This window comes from Dermacentor silvarum, chromosome 4, assembly GCF_013339745.2.
Source record: "Dermacentor silvarum isolate Dsil-2018 chromosome 4, BIME_Dsil_1.4, whole genome shotgun sequence".
Taxonomy (NCBI): Eukaryota; Metazoa; Arthropoda; class Arachnida; order Ixodida; family Ixodidae; genus Dermacentor; species Dermacentor silvarum.
Window position 1 is genome coordinate 138,169,376 of NC_051157.2, and position 17,649 is coordinate 138,187,024.

A 17,649-nucleotide genomic window follows, 5' to 3' on the forward strand; every position below is an offset into this window, starting at 1 on the left:
AGCGGCGACCTGAACGAAGCTCCAGGAGGCAGACCGGACGGCCAGAGAACGTAGGACCGAAGAGCACACTCCACCACTTGTGACGTCTCGGTTGGAACGACGTTTATTAGGCCCGGGAGCTCGTCAGCGAACCAGCGCAGCACACAGGCGATGATGATGATGACATATACAGGCGAAGAGGAGGATAGGTAAAAGTCCGAGGATGATGATGATAACATACAGATGAGGAAGATGTGCGTAATAAACGCCCACAATAATAACATACTTATCTTCAACACTGCTGATCGCATCTTGAGGTAATAGAGAACGACATTTTTAGGTAAATTTGATGCAAAGTATTCTTTCGAGAAACCAATGGAAAAAAAGGGAAACGTTTCTTGACAATTTTTCGCGTTCACACCTTCATTAGTTATTCGTCAGTTGACGCCGCAGTGGCCACTTCACGTATATCGCTCCAAAGCTCCATCACCGGCGATATTTCTTCTACCTTCTTTATCGCTTCTTCCAAGCGCCGCAGCTGTACCCGTGAAAAGTACCTCTTCCACCCACCCACCTTGGCTTCCCTTACGAAGCAGTACTTCTTGCCGTCTTCGTGGCGTCCATCGTTGCAATTCAGGTCAAGGCGGCGCAGCATTTTGTCGATACCAGGATTTGAATTGGTCCAGAGGTCTGAAACCATGGTGTCTTTCATGTGATCCGCCGAGCATCGTTCAAGCAGCTTATTCAGCAGCCGATTATCTCTTTCCAATTCTAATGCGTAACAGTCTCCCAAGAAGCACGCAAGCTTCAGAACAGTGCCTCGCGTGTCTGCCGTCAAGTTCTCATAGCTTATGAAAAACACGTTGGGCATGTCCTTGAGGTCATATCCGGAAACCACGTGATCGAAGTAGTTCCCGTTACCTGCGCCGTCTTCGCTCAGAAAAGCATCGACAAAGTCGTCGAATGTGCCACCTTGGAAGCGGTAGGTGCTGAGAGCGGTCACCATGTGGTAGTATGACACGCAGACATCCCACGGGTTCCGGGTCAGGTAGATGTACTTTGCCTCGCCACTCATTAACTCATTTCTTAAGGGATAGTGGGATACGATCAGACGCAGCGGCAGGCTTGGTTTGAAGTTGGCAGGGTCTGACACTACCAGATACACCATGTTTTGTGTGAACTCATCGTAACTTATGATCGGTTGACCTTTCTTTTAGAATGAGCTGCACAATATAAAGGACCCAGTGCGTACCAGTTTTGGGAAATGAATGCAGGACTAGATCACCTTCTTGGGCTCGAAACTCCAACGCTTCTTTAAGGATTTCAGGGTCGTAATGCGGGTCTCTAGGGACACCATCAATGTTTTGAGTGAATGGTTTTGTGGTCGACATGAGGGCGATTTGGACGCTGTAGCTGCAAAAAATGAAGAAGAAGATAGATAGGTTTTACGATACCTTCCGTAACATCAGTGGCTTTATTTCACGTCATTGAGTTATATTATCTTTTGCCGCATTTTTTTTTCAAAAATACCCATTGACGTATTACTTAACATCCATGAATTTGCGTCCGCACATAGCAACACACTTGTAGGGCCCCAAAAGGCAATGTATTGAACAAATTTCAGCGGAAACTATCTCAATGGCAAATCAGTTATGCATCAGCTAGCAAAGTGTAGGAAGATTCATGAAAGAGAATTTTCACCCTCTAGACTTTAGCAGGAAGCTGCAAAGGAAACCCATAAGGGTTTCACAGAACGAAAGCTCATCAGGTGAAGAAAAAGTTCTCCTGGTCCGGGTATCGAACTTGGCACCAACGCCTGTCCAAGGCGGTCCCTCTATTTTCCGAGCTAACTGGAAGGCTAGGGTAGTCCTGGTTAACTCAGAGGTTCGCTCAGAGGCCTGAATAGCGTTTGGCGCAGTAGAATGTGTGACCGGCATGCTCGGCAGTTTTTCGGGAATAGTTTTTCTCAATGCGTATGCACCTCAAGAATCACCGCTAGACTGGATATCCTTATTGGATGCGTGCGTTTCGTTGTCTGACTTTTGAGTGGAAGGGTTAAGAGTTCGTTTCAATTTACGTAGTTAGTTGTTTTTTTCTCATTAGATTTAGTCCCATTCATTAAAGGAAACAGAAGAACAGATGTCAGGACAGATCATCGAGCGACCATAGCTGAATGGCAGTGGTTCCTGGTTGAATCCACAGAAAAAGATGAATTAAAGCGAAGGTTTCTATGCCTCACTGATTCGTCCTTGAGTGCCGAAAACACACTGCAAGAAGCCAATTTACACAATGGAACTATCTGCGCACACAACAGAACAACAGCTGCGCATCTGCGCACGCAATAGAACAACGGCGCACGACTTATACGTATCGTAAAACACTACAGTTTACATTCGCAGTTGTAACCACATAAGAACAATAAGAACTGCAACACCACGCTTCCCAGACGAACTGTCGACGAAGATATCTGTAGTGCATTACGCGCGTCACACAATGCTTTTCCAGCCGTCACCATGAGAAGGCCGCGGCTGCAGCACATGGAAGAAGAGGCTTACGCGAACGTAAGCGCAAGCGCGATCGTGCCCGTACTGCCGATCCAGCGTATTGACAATGGCAGAGCCTCTGACCATCCACCACAGTGATCACAAGGCAATACTATGCAAGTGTAGAGTCGTCCTTGAAAGTGTGAGTGTATGAGTGTATGCGTGTACTCAACGGCTACATGATCTAAAACAAAGGCTATACAACTTAACGAAATGTTTCTTCATTCAACTTCATCGTTCAAAAAATACAATCCTAAACAAGCAATCAAATCACATATGCATCGCATCGGGTCGCTCAGCATTTCTTGGGTTCTTTGCGTGGTCGTTGGCTTTGGACTATGATTCAGTTTGCATTGGAGAAAGCTTCGTGTTCAACAATCTTTCTTTAAGAAAGGGGCTTTGATTTTTTCCCCACTACGACGCTTTCTTTAATTGAAACCTGCATGGGTGTCTTTTGTAGCTTCATGTAGCAGCAGGGTATATGACAACTTCCGTTTCATAAATTGTCACAATTCGCCAGACGGCATCAGGGTTTTTAGTGTGGATGTGCACCTATTGAAAATAGGCTACATTGAAAGGACTGAAATTGCGGCACACAGGCATGTTTCTGGGAAGCTGAATGGTACAAATAGCGCAAATGAAAGTGAGGATACCTTTATCATCAGCGTTATAGCAGATAAAAAGGCATATACTTTGTTTTAACAGCGGAGCTGTTTAAGCCGAGCGTTATTCCGTAACGTGCGAGCAGAAAATGTGGGCCGATCCTGGCGGCAGTGCAGAAGGGGTCCAAGCGCAATTGCACATACCCCTGTGAACTAGCGAAGCTGAGCCTGGAAAGCCTAGCTAAGCGTACTTGGGACTACTTCAATAGTCATCAATAGCCAATCCATAGCCAATCAATAGCTAATCGATAAACGATCAATAATCAATAAATTCCAGAAAATGTTGGGGATGACGTGGTAGCACTCTGTAACTAGGGGGCTGTTTGAGGCATTTAGATAAAGCTACACGTAGGTGTGACACCGAAGCGACCCTTTGGTGTCACTCGCTGATTGCGAGATGGGGTTTTTAGATGCTACTGTGTGACGCCAACTTATCCATGGTTGGATGGCCAATCAGATGTATTCATTTTTACTCCTGCGCACGTCTTGTCTGCCTCGTCTTTGTCCGTGTTGGTTAGCGCAGTTAAAATATAGCATGGACGTGCTTAACTTAGCCCAAATACGTGGCCAATAACTTGCGATAGCGAATCGTAGCCAATCAATAGGTAATCGATTATCAATCAACACTCAATAAATTCCGGAAATGCTGGGGATGACTTGGTAGTGCTTAGCCTAGCCCAATTGCCAGGACTAGCTAGGAATACACGCCGTGGTTGCTCAGTGGCTATGGTGTTGGGCTGCTGAGCACGAGGTCGCGGGATCGAATACCGGCAGCGGCGGCCGCATTTCGATGGGGGCGAAATGCGAAAACACCCGTGTACTTAGATTTACGTGCACGTTAAAGAACCCCAGGTGGTCCAAATTTCCGGAGTCCCCCACTACGGTCACGGGTTCAAGTTTCACGGGTTCGTCAGTTCTTTCCTTCGGGGCAGGCGCACCACTCTCAAGGTGGGCGAGGTAAAGTCTGATCCCTTCGAGCTGGGGGCAAGGGGCACCCCTCAGGGGTCGGTCATCTCGCCACTTCTCTTCAATGTCGCCATGCGGGGTCTCTCAGCCCGTCTGTCCGAAGTGGATGGCGTTAATCACGCTCTTTACGCCGACGACATCACGGTGTGGTGCGATGGCGGCAGTGAAGGCAGAGTCGAGGAATCCTTACAGGCGGCCCTGAGCTGCACGGAGGATTTCTTGGCGGGCACGGGGCTCCGGCTCTCCCCGTCCAAGTCCGAACTCCTTTTGTATCGACCGACAAGGAGGGGGCGCATCCCCAAGGGTGAGGTGCCTCTGGAAAAGGTTGACATCTCCATTCGCACGGCCATCGGGCAGGTCATTCCCAAGGTGGAGGTCATCCGCGTACTCGGTATGCTCATCGAGGCAAATGGTTGTAATGGACAGACGATCGCTTGTATCGACACCAAAACGGATAACATAGTCAGGTTCATCAATCACTAGGGTCTCCAACAGTCGCGGAGGGCTGGGGAAGGACAACCTCCTCAGGTTGTACCATGCCTTTCTAATGAGCCACATCACCTACGTGGCCGCCGTGCATCGCTGGCACGGATGCGAGAGGGCAAAGCTCGAAGCGGTGATGCGCAAGAGCATCAAGAAAAGTTGTCGCAGTTTCACCTAAAAGGCGAAGCATCAATTGCGATAGCAAATTTGTAGAGAGCTATACAGAGTAATGATATTAGCTTTATCAGCTGTGTAAACTTGGACATGCAGCAGCACCGGCAACACGCAGAACTGTTGTCGACGCCGTCGGCGTTTTGCTCGCGTCCGCTCAAAATGCGTGCGGCGTTGGTGACTGTTGCCGGAGCCTCTGATATAAATAGGCACTTGGTGCCGCAGCTAAACGTCGCCTTCCCTCCCCCCCCCCCCCCCCCCCCTGCGCCTTTTCGCGCGTCGGAATAAGGCACGTTTGCTCTACATATATGGTGATTGTAAAGGAGGAAAGAGACGCCTACTTCTGCAGCCACGGTGCAAACCGCGCGTTTGTTCTCCGCCGTGGGTTCACTCCCCGTGAAAGCGCGCGTCCCTCGCGCCCTATCACTCGCACATACAGCGTTCGGCGGCGCGCGGCGACGATTTCATCTCCATTGGCGTCATACGGAACCTCACGGCGACGGCGACGGCGACGCCGACGGCAGAAATCTGCTTCGGAGTGTCCATATAATTGCTATCGCAATAAAAGGTGCTCGGCATCCCCATGGCCGCCAGCACGGAGAAGCTCATGCAGCTGGGAGTCCACAACACTCTAGACGAAGTTGTCGAGGCACAGCAGACGGCCCAGGTCGTCAGGCTCTCTTCCTCGCCTGCGGGGAGGCGGATCTTGGAGGCGCTGGGCTGCAATCCCACTGCCGTCAGGGAGAGGCGGTGCGCGCTCGACGCGGATACGCGGGAGGCCATCACGGTCTCGCCGTTCCCGCGCAACATGCACCCGCAACAAAATGTAGGCAGACGCACGGCCCGCGCGGCCGCACTTCTCAGATCCGTCGCTGGCGATCCGCGATCGGTAGCGTTCGTCGACGCCGCCCAATACGGTTCATCCGACCGATTCGTGGCGGCCGTGGTAGATCACAGGGGCAACCTCCTTAACGCCGCGTCGGTGCGGGGCTCGTCTCCGGCGCTGGCGGAGCAGCTCGCGGTAGCCCTCGCCCTCCGGGACGGGAGCAGGCCGCAGATCTACACGGATTCCCGGGCGGCGGTCAGGGCCTTCGCCACAGGTTCGGTCTCGAGGGAAGCGGCCTCCCTGCTTTGCGGCAGGAGCGTCTCCCCCCACGTCATCACTTGGTTCCCGACCCACATGGGACCTCAGTTCTCCACCGTCGTTCCCAACGCCAACGAGCTGGCCCACGCCCTCGCGCGCGAACTCACCCACCGCGCCGGGGAAACGCCGCTCGAGGGCGCGGACGTAGGGTTCCACAAGGACTCGCTCCACACGTTTAACGAGATTTCAAAGTACTATCAGCTCGGCAGGAGGGTCTATCCCCAGCCTCACGCCAAGCTCTCCAGGCCTCAGTCTTCCACCCTTCACATGCTGCAGACCGGGTCCTATCCCAGTCTAGCCAGGGTCAGTAGGTACGCGGACTCGTTCGAGCCCGATTGTCCGGATTGCGGCGATCCCTTCTTCACTTTAGAACACATGCTCTGGCGGTGTCCCTCGTTACGGGACCACGATAATCTCACCACGGAAGAAGAGTGGGTGGAGGCGCTCAAGAGCTCCGCCCTCACCGCTCAGCTACGGGCTGTCCAGAGGGCCCACGACGCGGCGGTCAGGCACGGCCTGCCCGTCCCAACGTGGGAGCGGCCCGCGGTGGCTCCTCCCCCGTAAGGGGTTCTCGGAGTCGCTCCTCAGGACTTAAAATAAAGTTCACTGCCTGCCTGCCTGCCCCCCCCCCCCCCCTACGGCGTGCCTCATAATCAGATCATTGATTTGGCGCGTAAAACCCATAATTTATTTTTTTAGGACTAGCTAGGTGCCCATCAGCTCCGCTGTCTCTTTAGCATTGCGCCTCCAGTACAAGTTACACTATTTTTTTTGCTTTGTTTTTGCACGTTATGTGAGAAAAGTAACATAAATAAAAGTGAGGGAATAACTCGCCCCACTATTGGTATTGCAGGCTAAAACCTTTGAAAAATAAATAATGTAGGGGCCAAACGCAAATGATAATGTAGTATGAAAGCCATTTGGTAAAACCAAATTGCAGGAGAGGTATCGAGAAGTTAATAGATGAAAAGGTTGAATAATGGAAAAGATAATGAAGTTTAGAAGTAATGAAGTACGTATTTAGCTCCAAGTATTAGAATGAGCGCATGCGCATAATTCAGACCGACCCCCCCCCCTTCCCCCCTCCACCAGAAATGTAGCACTCTTCAGTGAAGCACACTAAACAAACTGGCTTATTGTGGGCGAACTTGTGCCCGGAAACTTAAGACTAAAACACATACACACAATTGGCAAGCAGAGTAAACAGGATCCCGTTCGACAGTCAACCACGTCCGCAGATTGAGCAAACGCGCCACCGCGTGCGCGTGTGCTGGATTGGCTGCTGGATTGGCTGCTGTTTGTGATCAATCAACCCTACTCGCAGAGATAAAGCCGTTTTCGCGTGAGGAAGTTGCCCGCCAGCTCTCCGTAGTGCTCTTCGCTCAGCCGCAGCATGTACAACAGCCTACTACGAACATGGTGACCATGCTCCGCCACGCGATTGAGCGAGAAATCACCAAGATGCACCACGAACAGCTCCTTGCAGCGGCACCTGTCATTTATGTGGAAGCCATCCACAGGCCCCGACCACTCCCTGTAGCTGTAGCTCCGCCTCTCCGTTACGTCGATGCCATACCTAGGCTCCGACTATAAGCCGCCATCCCGTTCTTTCACCAGACGCCTCGTACACTGCGTCCTGTCACCTGGTCTGAACCTGCCGTCGCAAACTCGTGGCGTACGTCCGACGATCGGCAAACATGCTTTGCGTGTGGCTACGCCGGTCATGTCACCGGCTTTGTCGGCGCGCTCAGTTGCCTAGTACCACGTCAGCCGTGACATCCTGTCATACAGGCATGCGTCCATCTTACGATTCTTGCGACACCTCTTCGGCCACGTCATCATCTCTATTCCGACGCCCGTTAGCCACCACTTACCTTCTGCTTGTCGCCACTCACCATCGCCGATGCGACCGCTTTCTGGGGTTCGAGAAGAGGACGACTGATTGTCGTAGTCCCCGACCCAATATGATGGTCTTTACCGCGTCGTCGAGCGCAGAATTGTGAACTACGTCACGGAGGTCATTACTTCTCTTCGGGCGTGCGCCGTTGTGGATGAGACATTGTCCTTGTGCCGTGCCTCAAACGTACTACGACCCGATCATCGTGGCGAGCTCTTAGATCGCCAGGACGCCTCATTTTTTGGTCACGGGGGTAATTGTAGCGAAGATATGATAAAGGGTGGTGATGTGAGCTTGTTGGGGCATCTCCACTGAAGGTGGTTAAGCGCAGACGTACAGACTCAAAGCACTTGTGCATCTAATGTGCCTTTATTTTATTGCGATATCAACTACATGGACACTCCAAGCGCATTTCTGCTGCCGGCGTCGTCGATGTCGTCGTCGCCGTCGTCGTCGCCGTCACCGTGAGGTTCCGTATAAAGTCGAACGGCGATACAATCGTCGCCCTGCACTGTATGCTCTGTGCACGAGTGAAAGCATACGAAGGTGAGCCGGCAATCGCGGCTGAATGTAGTGCATACAAGGGAGGAAGGCAGGCCGGAAGTGCTCTCTTCTTTCGCCCCAGATGCCCGGGGGTGAGACGACGGAGAGAGAGAGGGAGGGGGGGTGCGTTCTGCTCCGTCGGCTGCTGCTTACAGCGCGGCCGCGCGGGCACCCTATCTTGAAAGCAATCTGCGATGTTAAAGTTCCTATATATAGTAAAAGTACCGTCATCTACTGTTTCCTCCGCTGTCTCCTCTCCTAATGCACTTGTTTTTTTTTTTACTTTTTGCTTTCGAAAGCAAGTCGACGGTGGCGCCCCTAGGAAGTCGACGTTGAAGCTTTCAGGCCGGGCACGGGATGCCGCCGCCGGCGGCGACAGCGGCTGCGCAGAGTGACTTTCAACATGGCTCTGAGGTAATATATATATATATATATATATATATATATATATATATATATATTGTAATGCAATAACGGAGACACAGAGACAGCACCCGTTCCTGGGCCGGCTGTTCTATTCTCTGCCTCGTCGTCTTCCCTCTGTGCGCGCCCGCAGTCCGAGCGCCCGAGCCTAGGTGCGTCTTTTTCTTCATTACACTCGGCCACGCTGCCGAAGATAGCTCAGGTGGTTGTGAGGACACGCTGATTGTGGAAACCAGGGAAAGCCGTCCTGCGCGCAACCGGCGTCTCTGGGGGTCGGCACTGCGTGTTACGATCGGGTCGCATGTCTCGTTGACGTATATCCCGTCGCAATTGGACACCACGTAGGGCAAGAGATCGTGCACAATGTGCAGCCGCTCTGCTCAGTCGTCGCGTACTTCTTCGCAACGTTGCCACAAAATGAACGAGGCTCGTAGTTGCGCGCGAATCAGCCGCGCTTGACAAAAAACCGCGAGCATTGCGCGACTGGTCTTTTGCGCGCCTCTTTCGGTGTCTTGCGCGTGCTACGCGTCTTTCGCGTGCGGGCAGCTCTCTGCTGATGATTACCTTTAGCGAGGTCTCTCTCAGTGCACTGTTAATGGCAGCAAAGTCGGCGAACGACTCCGTGGACATACAACGATGTGGCTCCGAGGAGTCAGGAAGCATCTCTCTGCCACGATCCGTGGATAGGTCGGGTTCCTGGAGTGATAGCGTCGGCGCCTCCATGCACCCCTGCGTTGATGTGTTTCGGAACCGTTTCGCTGACGGCTGCGGACCGAAAGTGGTCTCGGTCTCTCGAAGGAATGGTAAAGCGTCGGAAGTGGTAGACGCAGAGTCCGAGACCCGTGGTGGGAAAACTGACTCGCATCCTGGGTCTACAGCGGGGCAGGTGCCGAGGCAATCTGCCAAAATCGTCCCGGGTACTGAGTCCCGGGTGCCAGAAGAATGCCAAGTCGAAGTAGCAGCGGTGCTCTGCTGCGTGCTTATGGGTAGTAGTGCAGCCGATGACGCCGGTTTGTGATCTACCGCTCGGTGGTGACTCGAAGCGGGAGCGGTCGTCGCCGTGCGCTTCCCACCGTCTGCGATGGGGCCAAGGACGACACTCGGGGAGCCGGCGGGCCTGCATGGCGAGGCGCTGCAGGGAACTACTGCCGCGTCAAGGTGGTGCTCCTCATGAGCTCCGGCCGTAGAGCACTGCTGGCCGGGCTCGACGCAGGCATACGTGGGCGGGCCGAAAGCAGTGATCAGAGCTGCACTCCATTCGGGCCACGACCCAAGTTTAATGCCTGTGTAGTTGTCCCATGCCTTGGCGGCACCGCAGAGTCGTTTTCCGGCAACCAGCCATCTTGTGTGGTCTGGCCAGGCATGACGATCACCCAAGGCATTGATGGTGTGAACCCAAAGGGTGACGTCATCTTCAAAGCCGCGAAAAGGCGGTATTTTTACGTAAGCCGGCTGCTGGAAGTCGCAGCGGCTCAAATCAGCCAGGCTACTTGTCCAGCTGCCCGAGGAACCAGTGCCGGTGTCCACGCACAGTGCGGTCGTTGTGGTAGTCGCGGCAGCCGGTTCTACCACCAAGGTAGCATGGACGGCATACCTGGGTGGCTGAGGAGTCGAAGTAGTGCTCACGATGATATTCTCGCCAAGGGAAGCGTGTACGGCGTTCCCAGGCAGGACAGGTCCAAGACGGTGGGGCCGAAGCGCTGTCTCAGTGTGACGTGCAACGGCGCAACCACCGACGGATGCGAAGGTGTTGGTCAAAAGCGTGAGCTGGTGATTCAGCTTGGCAATGGCTTGGACGAGATCACCGGGAGGGTCCTGTTCAAGAGCCAACGAGGAGGCTTGGACGCCGTCCCCGGATGGTGCGGTGGGTGCTTGCGACGGTGGTAGGGTGGCCGGCTCCATAGCTGAGGAAGCGTGTACGGCGTTCCTGCGCAGGAGGGACCGGGCACTCTGAAGAACCGTGCGAGGAAACACTTAAGGCCGGAACGCCTTAAGTCAGGTCCGTTGTAGTCGACTGCGCCATTGTAATGCAATAACGGAGACACAGAGACAGCACCCGTTCCTGGGCCGGCTGTTCTATTCTCTGCCTCGTCGTCTTCCCTCTGTGCGCGCCCGCAGTCCGAGCGCCCGAGCCTAGGTGCGTCTTTTTCTTCATTACAATATATATATATATATATATATATATATATATAAAGAAGTGAAAGCGCGCGCTATCATCGTCCAATCGGAGATACAGGAGAGAGAAGCGGCGTTGATCAAAGGATGGCGGTTCTTTTCCTGTATAGTGACTTTATGCGATGTGGGCCTCATCTTCAATGCGATCTGCCATGGGGACAAAGTGCATGCGCCGAGTGCAGGTAACTTCGTATGCACTGTGCTTTCGACGTTTAGTTCGCGTTGAGGAGAGACGAGAGACAGCGCGAAGGTGAATTTGCTTGCTGCTGCTGGCGCGCGTTCTCACTCCGGCGTTTTCACAGCGAGTTTCCGCGGTCATCGAGAGAGCTGTGTTCATGTTTACCTGTGCGCGCGTGACACCGTGCTTGTCTATGTAGTTAGTAAACGAATGTTTATAACTTTATACGGCTCATTCAACTACTATCCTTACTTCGTATAGCTCTCTCCTAATTTGCTATCGCAACCAATGCTGCGCCTTTCCGGCCAAACTGCGACTTTTTGTCTTCGTGTTTCCCTGTGCTCAACCACCTTCAGTCGAGATGATAATTATCGCCAGCGCCAATCATAGGATCACCACTTGTGCTCGGTGTTCTTGTCTTACTGTCACGTTAGCCGCTTCGAATTACCAGTCAATAAGCCTCTTTGCACTCCAGCCATTTTTTAACGGCCTGTATACTCTTACGGTAAGGTCAAGAAGAGAACGACTTCGGCTCCAAAAATGATAAAAAGTCAGCACAGCCTGGTTGGGCTTTCTTCCATCTCCGCTAACGTTCTGTATCTTAGTCACATCTTGTGAATAGTTTTGTACGCGTAATATTACTTTTTGGAAGTATCTAGAACGACAACCACAGGTTTGGCTGAGTGTGACGTGTAGGATGTGTGAGCCAACAAGTGGCATACGGGCGGGTAATTGATGTGTAATGACGTGGAATATGTTAGAGTTGGTAAAGGGAAGCGTGTTTTGTCTAGGGGGTCCAGGCACCTGAGAGAAATTGTATGGTTGAAGCTTGGTGTGTTTCGGTACCGTAAAATGTAACCGTTTTTGGTGTAAGAAGTCGGAAGAGACACTTAAGACTGCTTACGTGTTGGTATGCGGAAACATTGTAGTCCTTTTGGTGAAATGCGCGGACAAACATTTGTCCGCGCAAGCTCCAACTGCGCCTCTGTAAGGCCATATCAAAACGCGCGAAGCGTCTCAACATGCTCGCTTGACCACGAGGAGTTCATAACTCAGCGATGTTCAATTGAAAATGAACGCTTTTTAAGCGAAGCTTTATAGGCTCACAAGCGTCGGCGGTGTCACGCTGAAAAGTGGGCTAATTCTGGTGATTGTGCAGAAAAGGTCCAAGCTCAATGGCACATACCAGGGACAAAAGAGAAAGAAAGAGAGAGAGAAAAAGAGTGCGAAGGAGAGAGAGAAAGATAGAGAGAAAAAGAGAGAAATAGAGTGAGGAAGAAAGAAAATCACCACGAAGGTCAGATACACACGCGACAAGCTTCGCTTACCCCCATTTTCTCGACAAAGGAAGGGCGGGCGATTTTTTTTTTACATTGTACACTCATTGTATACACTCATGACGTGGCGCCACCTCCTCCAGGTTGGCTGCGGCGTCACGTGTGCAATGACGCATGAACTAGGCACAGATTTAGTCAACTAGAACCGTGGAGTCGCGGTAGCGTCGGGGATGCGTGCTCGTTTCGCACCCCTCAGGGCTGGGTTCGACACCCACTCGGACAGAAATTTACCGAATTTTCTCTTTAAAGCCACTAATTTACCTTGTTTACAGGAACCTCCCTGAGAAATCTGTCGACAATCCGAGAATTTTTGTCGTGTTCTTACTCTTTGCGCCGTCGGCCATTTTTGGTACGATCTTTCGGTCACGCCGACTACGCCGATGGACTTTCGCGTAAGGGGACATTTAATGCTTTCACATTACAAGTGAGAACTGTGCGCTGATATGATAATTAAATGATATGATAAATAAATAACGTGCGCGCATGATCCTGTAATGAAGCTACGCGTGTAGCTGTGGAAGCGCGCGTGATTGATAGATGTAATTGTTGGTGTAATTTGTGAGGCGGGAAATGTGAACCACCTAACCGGTGAAGCGTATTTGATGGACATGGGTAGAAAGTGGCGGTAGAATTCTCTTACATTTGTTGGAGAGACGGAATAATGAAGTTTGAAAGAGCTTTAATACAAGTGAGGTTATGAGCTCGGGTATTGTGCAGACGAAAGCGTTAAAAGAATGGCACACCTGTACGGAATGCACTGTGGTTATGCGTGCGACGCAAAACTGAAAAGCAGCCTTGTTGCGATACACACAGTATGTTTTTACATACGTACGGGTACAGTCCCCGCGGAAAAAGATTAGCACAAGTGGCTGACGGCTGGACCGGCACATTACGTTTTCCAAAGCAGGGGTGGCCCAGAAAGCGCGTCATTGTTTTGCCATTCCAGCCATCAGTCACTTGTGCCGCATGTCGCGATTTTGCCGCTCCGGCCGCCAGTCACTAGTGCTAATCTTTAAACGTTGGTACTGTGCATCCATTTCAGTTTGTGCCAGAAATTTGAATGGCCAACTCTTTGCTGAGTGTTCTCGTATTCGATCGACGCCAAGAAACACATTTCACTTCATAAGCAACTGTTGTCCGTTTAGTGAAAATTTTTAGTCTTTTAGAAAATAATGCTTGAAATGCTCATGTTTCAAAATGTAGCAAAATTAAGTTCTGACAAAAACATAAGCGGGAATGAGGGAGCCTCCAGAATAACGCACATTTTGGAAGCAATAGTTTGACGTGGAAGCATTGCAGTCACTTACCGTGATAGCTTGACTAAGATATGGGAGAATGTGGAAAGGCCGAAAGGTACAATCTCATGCACCGTTTGGCGCCGAATATTGGGAAACCAAACTCGAACCACCACTACTACTAATGACAAGTAGCGCGATGCCCCCAAAGTGAAGCAAATCACCCTTGCGATTATACTGCAGCTTACGTCGTATCAATGCAATTCGACATCGACACGGCATCAAAGCACTGTATTATTGTTTTAAACTCTAGGTGCGTTTGCACAAAACGTAATAAACAGTCCTAGAAAGAGCCTATTTTGTTTGGATGTTACAAAGTTCTCCCAATAAATGTTGCAGGTATGTGCACATTTCTTCACTTTGCAAAGAGCTCGCTCGGGTTTTATTTTGTCTTCCTGGTTTTCTCCATGTCCCGGTTTCCTTAATGTAAGGTACCTTCAATTCAATTGAATTCAAGTTTATTACATACTTAAGAGGTTACATAGTTGTGCATATACAGAAGGAGGTCCCAAGGTTTTAATCACCGTTGGCGGGACCTCCTGTGCAAGTATAACAATCTGGAGTTGTTCCAGATGCACAATGTCAGTTTTTTGACGTAAGTAGTGTGCATGTTAAATATTGTTTAAGAAGTGCTTTGCAAAAAGAAATTCCCATTATTCTACAACGGGGCTAAAAATTGTTAAAGGCGAACAAATGACATTAATAGCATTGCAAATGGTGCAAGCTAAAAACTGTAATTTAAGAGCACTGCTTTAGTGCGAATTTCAAGCACAGCAATTCGAATAGTGGACACTGACAGGGGACACAGTTTTTCAAGATACTGGCTGAAACTTCATTATCGGAACACTTTAGTAGACAATAAGGGTCATTATCAATAAAGCACCCCTTCTAAATGATTTGGTTTCCATCCTTATTTATAACGTTCCATGTATATAGCTTGCTTCTGGCCTGCGAATTGTTCAGAGGGTATATACTGTTGCAATTAGACAATGTTTTCTGCGACCACTACATGACGTCAACAGCCAAGCAGGAGAGGGAAACATTTAATTTGTTGGGATATATTAGCATATCTAAAAAGCTGTGTAAAAGTCACACCACAATAAGGACACAACCATGGCATACAGTTCAATTTATACAGTTTTCGCTTGGGACAATATACACACAAAGAGTTGGGAGCACATAATTATTGGGCATGAATTAGAGATGAATCTTGGAGAATAGAATCCACCGAGAAGCGTCATCGTCATTCGTGATGTTGGAACGAAGGACTGCAACATCGGCGCATGAATTGACGCGGTCCTTCACGCATTCCATCGCGAAGTGCGTCGACGTCCGACAATCACTGTCCCGCAGCGGCCATAGATAGCCGCACAACCGCGTTGGCACAGCTGGTTGTGCAAAGCAGTCCGGAAGAAGAGAGAGAGAAAAAAGTGAGTCTGAACACTAGCTGCAAAACATGGGCGTACAGCCGTTCAAAAAAAAAAAAAGCACTTGGCGAGGAAAAAAGAAAAAAAACTGTCCAAATCACACGTGCGCACAGCCGACAAAAAAAAAAAAAAAAAAAAACGGCAGGCCTACCACTTGTCGCAGAACACGTGCATGCAGCAGTTAAACACAAAACACTTGGAGAGAGCGAGAAAAAAAAACAAACAAAACAAAATAAAAAACAGTCCGAACATCCACGTGCACACAGCCAGAGGAAAAAAAAAAGTCAGGCGTGATACTAGCCGCAGAACACGTGCGTACAGCGGTTAAAAATAAAACACTTGGAGAAAAACAGTCCGATCGGTCCGAACACAACAAGCCGGCACAGCCGTGGCGCTGGGGAAGAAGAGCAAGGCGATAAAGCACCGAGAATGCGAGTAGTCGCTTGGCGCCGTTGCTAGGAGTGACATCACAGCGTCCCGTAGGCGTGTAAGCCAATAGCGCGGCTTTGCGGTTGCCATGCGTTTTACTTTCACGCTACGCCGGTTGCGCTGGGTAAGGTCCCTGTATGTTCCAAAGCAAAAATCTTAGCAAATATCTACAATGATTCCACAGCTACATTAATTCTCCACAAGAAAAGTAGAAAGTTACCTATCAAGAATGGGGTCAGGCAAGGAGACACAATCTATCCAATGCACTGCATGCTTAGAAGTATTCAAGCTCTTAGACTGGGAAGGCTTAGGAGTGAGGATCAACGGCGAATATCTCAGCAACCTTCGGTTTGCAGATGACATTGTCCTATTCAGCAACAATGGAGACGAATTACAGCAAATGATTGAGTACCTTAATCGAGAAAGTGGAAGAATTGGGTTGAAGATGAATATGCAGAAGACAAAATAATGTTCAATAGCTTGGCAAGGGAACAAGAATTCAGGATCGCCAGTCAGCCTCTAGAGTCTGTACAGGAGTACGTTCATCTAGGTCAATTACTCACAGGGGACCCTGATCACGAGAAAGAAATTTACAGAAGAATAAAATTGGGATTGGAGTGCATACGGCAGGCATTGCCAAATCCTGACTGGTAGTTTACCACTGTCGCTGAAAAAAAAATTGTACAATCATTGCATTCTACCGGTGCTAACATATGGGGCAGAAACTTGGAGGTTAACAAAGAAGCTCGAGAACAAGTTAAGGACCGAACAAGGAGCGATGGAACGAAAAATCTTAGGACTAACGTTAAGAGACAGGAAGAGAGCGGTGTGGATCAGAGAACAAACGGGGATAGCCGATATTCTAGTGGTCATTAGGCGCAAGAATTGGAGCTGGGCAGGCCATGTAATGCGTAGGATGGATAACCGGTGGACCATTAGGGTTACAGAATGGATACCAAGAGAAAGGAAGCGCAGTCGAGGTCGGCAGAAAACCAGATGGGTTGATGAAGTTAGGAAATTTGCAGGTGCAAGTTGGAATACGCTAGCTCAAGACAGGGGTAATTGGAGATCGCAGGGAGAGGCCTTCGTCCTACAGTGGACATAAAATATAGGCCGATGATGATGATGATGATAATCCAAAGGTAGCGCAAACCATTGTCCAAATAGCAAAGGAGAATTTCCTCCCCGCCCTCTACCCCTCTCCTGACTTCTTCGCCGTCTTCCGCTTTCCCATTGGACGAGGCTTGACACGTGACGAATAACCCGCGCGCCTTTCGTTATCGCGGGAAAACGGCGCCATTAGGGAGCGTAGAAACACCGGAACAGATATGCGCTGTGCGTGAGCGTAGGCGTTTTTACATTTTTGAAGACGCGCTCGGCTGCAGCACGATGCCGACTTGCTGTGCTGTTGGATGCTCGAATAGCATTGCCAAGGGGGGCAAGCTTTTTGTGGTTCCTCGTGGCAAACGAAACCTCAAACAGCGAGCGATATGGATCCACCTGTATCGGAAGAAAGAAATTTGACTGCCACCGAGGGAGGTCATTACTGAGGGGGTTTCTGATCGATGTTCGCACCCAGTTAGTGATGAAGAAGGAATAGGCCAGTTTTCTAGAAATGACCAGTTTTATAGAATATTGTTCGACGTTATTGGGCGTTTGTCAAGTTGATCTATCGTGGCTGAGAGGGCTGCTCTCTGTGGGTTGAAACGAGGGCACTCACAAAGAAGGTGCGCGATTATTTCGGTGCACCCGCAGAAGTCACAAAATGGGCTATTGCCCATTCCGATGAGAAAGGAGAACGCATTTGAAAATGCTACTCCAAGCCATAGACGGACTAGAAGTGTGCAGTCACCTCGTGGAAGGTCGGACGGAATACAGAGCTGTAAATTAGGGTCCAGGGTATGAAGGCGTGCACTTGGGAAATCAATTGAATGCCATTGAATTAATGTTAGGTCACGCACAAGCGCGGAAAGTTTTTTCGCTGCGTCGGCTCTCGA

At 50.2% G+C, this 17,649-nt stretch overlaps 1 protein-coding gene across 1 annotated transcript; it reads right to left on the reverse strand.

Moving 5' to 3' along the window:
* Nucleotides 1–384: 384 nt before the first annotated feature.
* On the reverse strand, nucleotides 385–13,907 carry LOC119448307 (sulfotransferase 4A1). Its single transcript, XM_037711682.2, has 2 exons — nucleotides 13,809–13,907; nucleotides 385–1,392 (listed from the first exon to the last, which is right to left on the reverse strand). The coding sequence occupies exon 2, from the start codon at nucleotides 1,145–1,147 to the stop codon at nucleotides 410–412; it is 738 nt and encodes a 245-aa protein (XP_037567610.1). The 5' UTR covers nucleotides 1,148–1,392; nucleotides 13,809–13,907; the 3' UTR covers nucleotides 385–409.
* Nucleotides 13,908–17,649: the final 3,742 nt, after the last annotated feature.

Bases quoted from the DNA above. Each gene is read 5' to 3' on its own strand.
- LOC119448307 (XM_037711682.2), bottom strand. From the start codon at position 1,147: ATGGTGTATCTGGTAGTGTCAGACCCTGCCAACTTCAAACCAAGCCTG.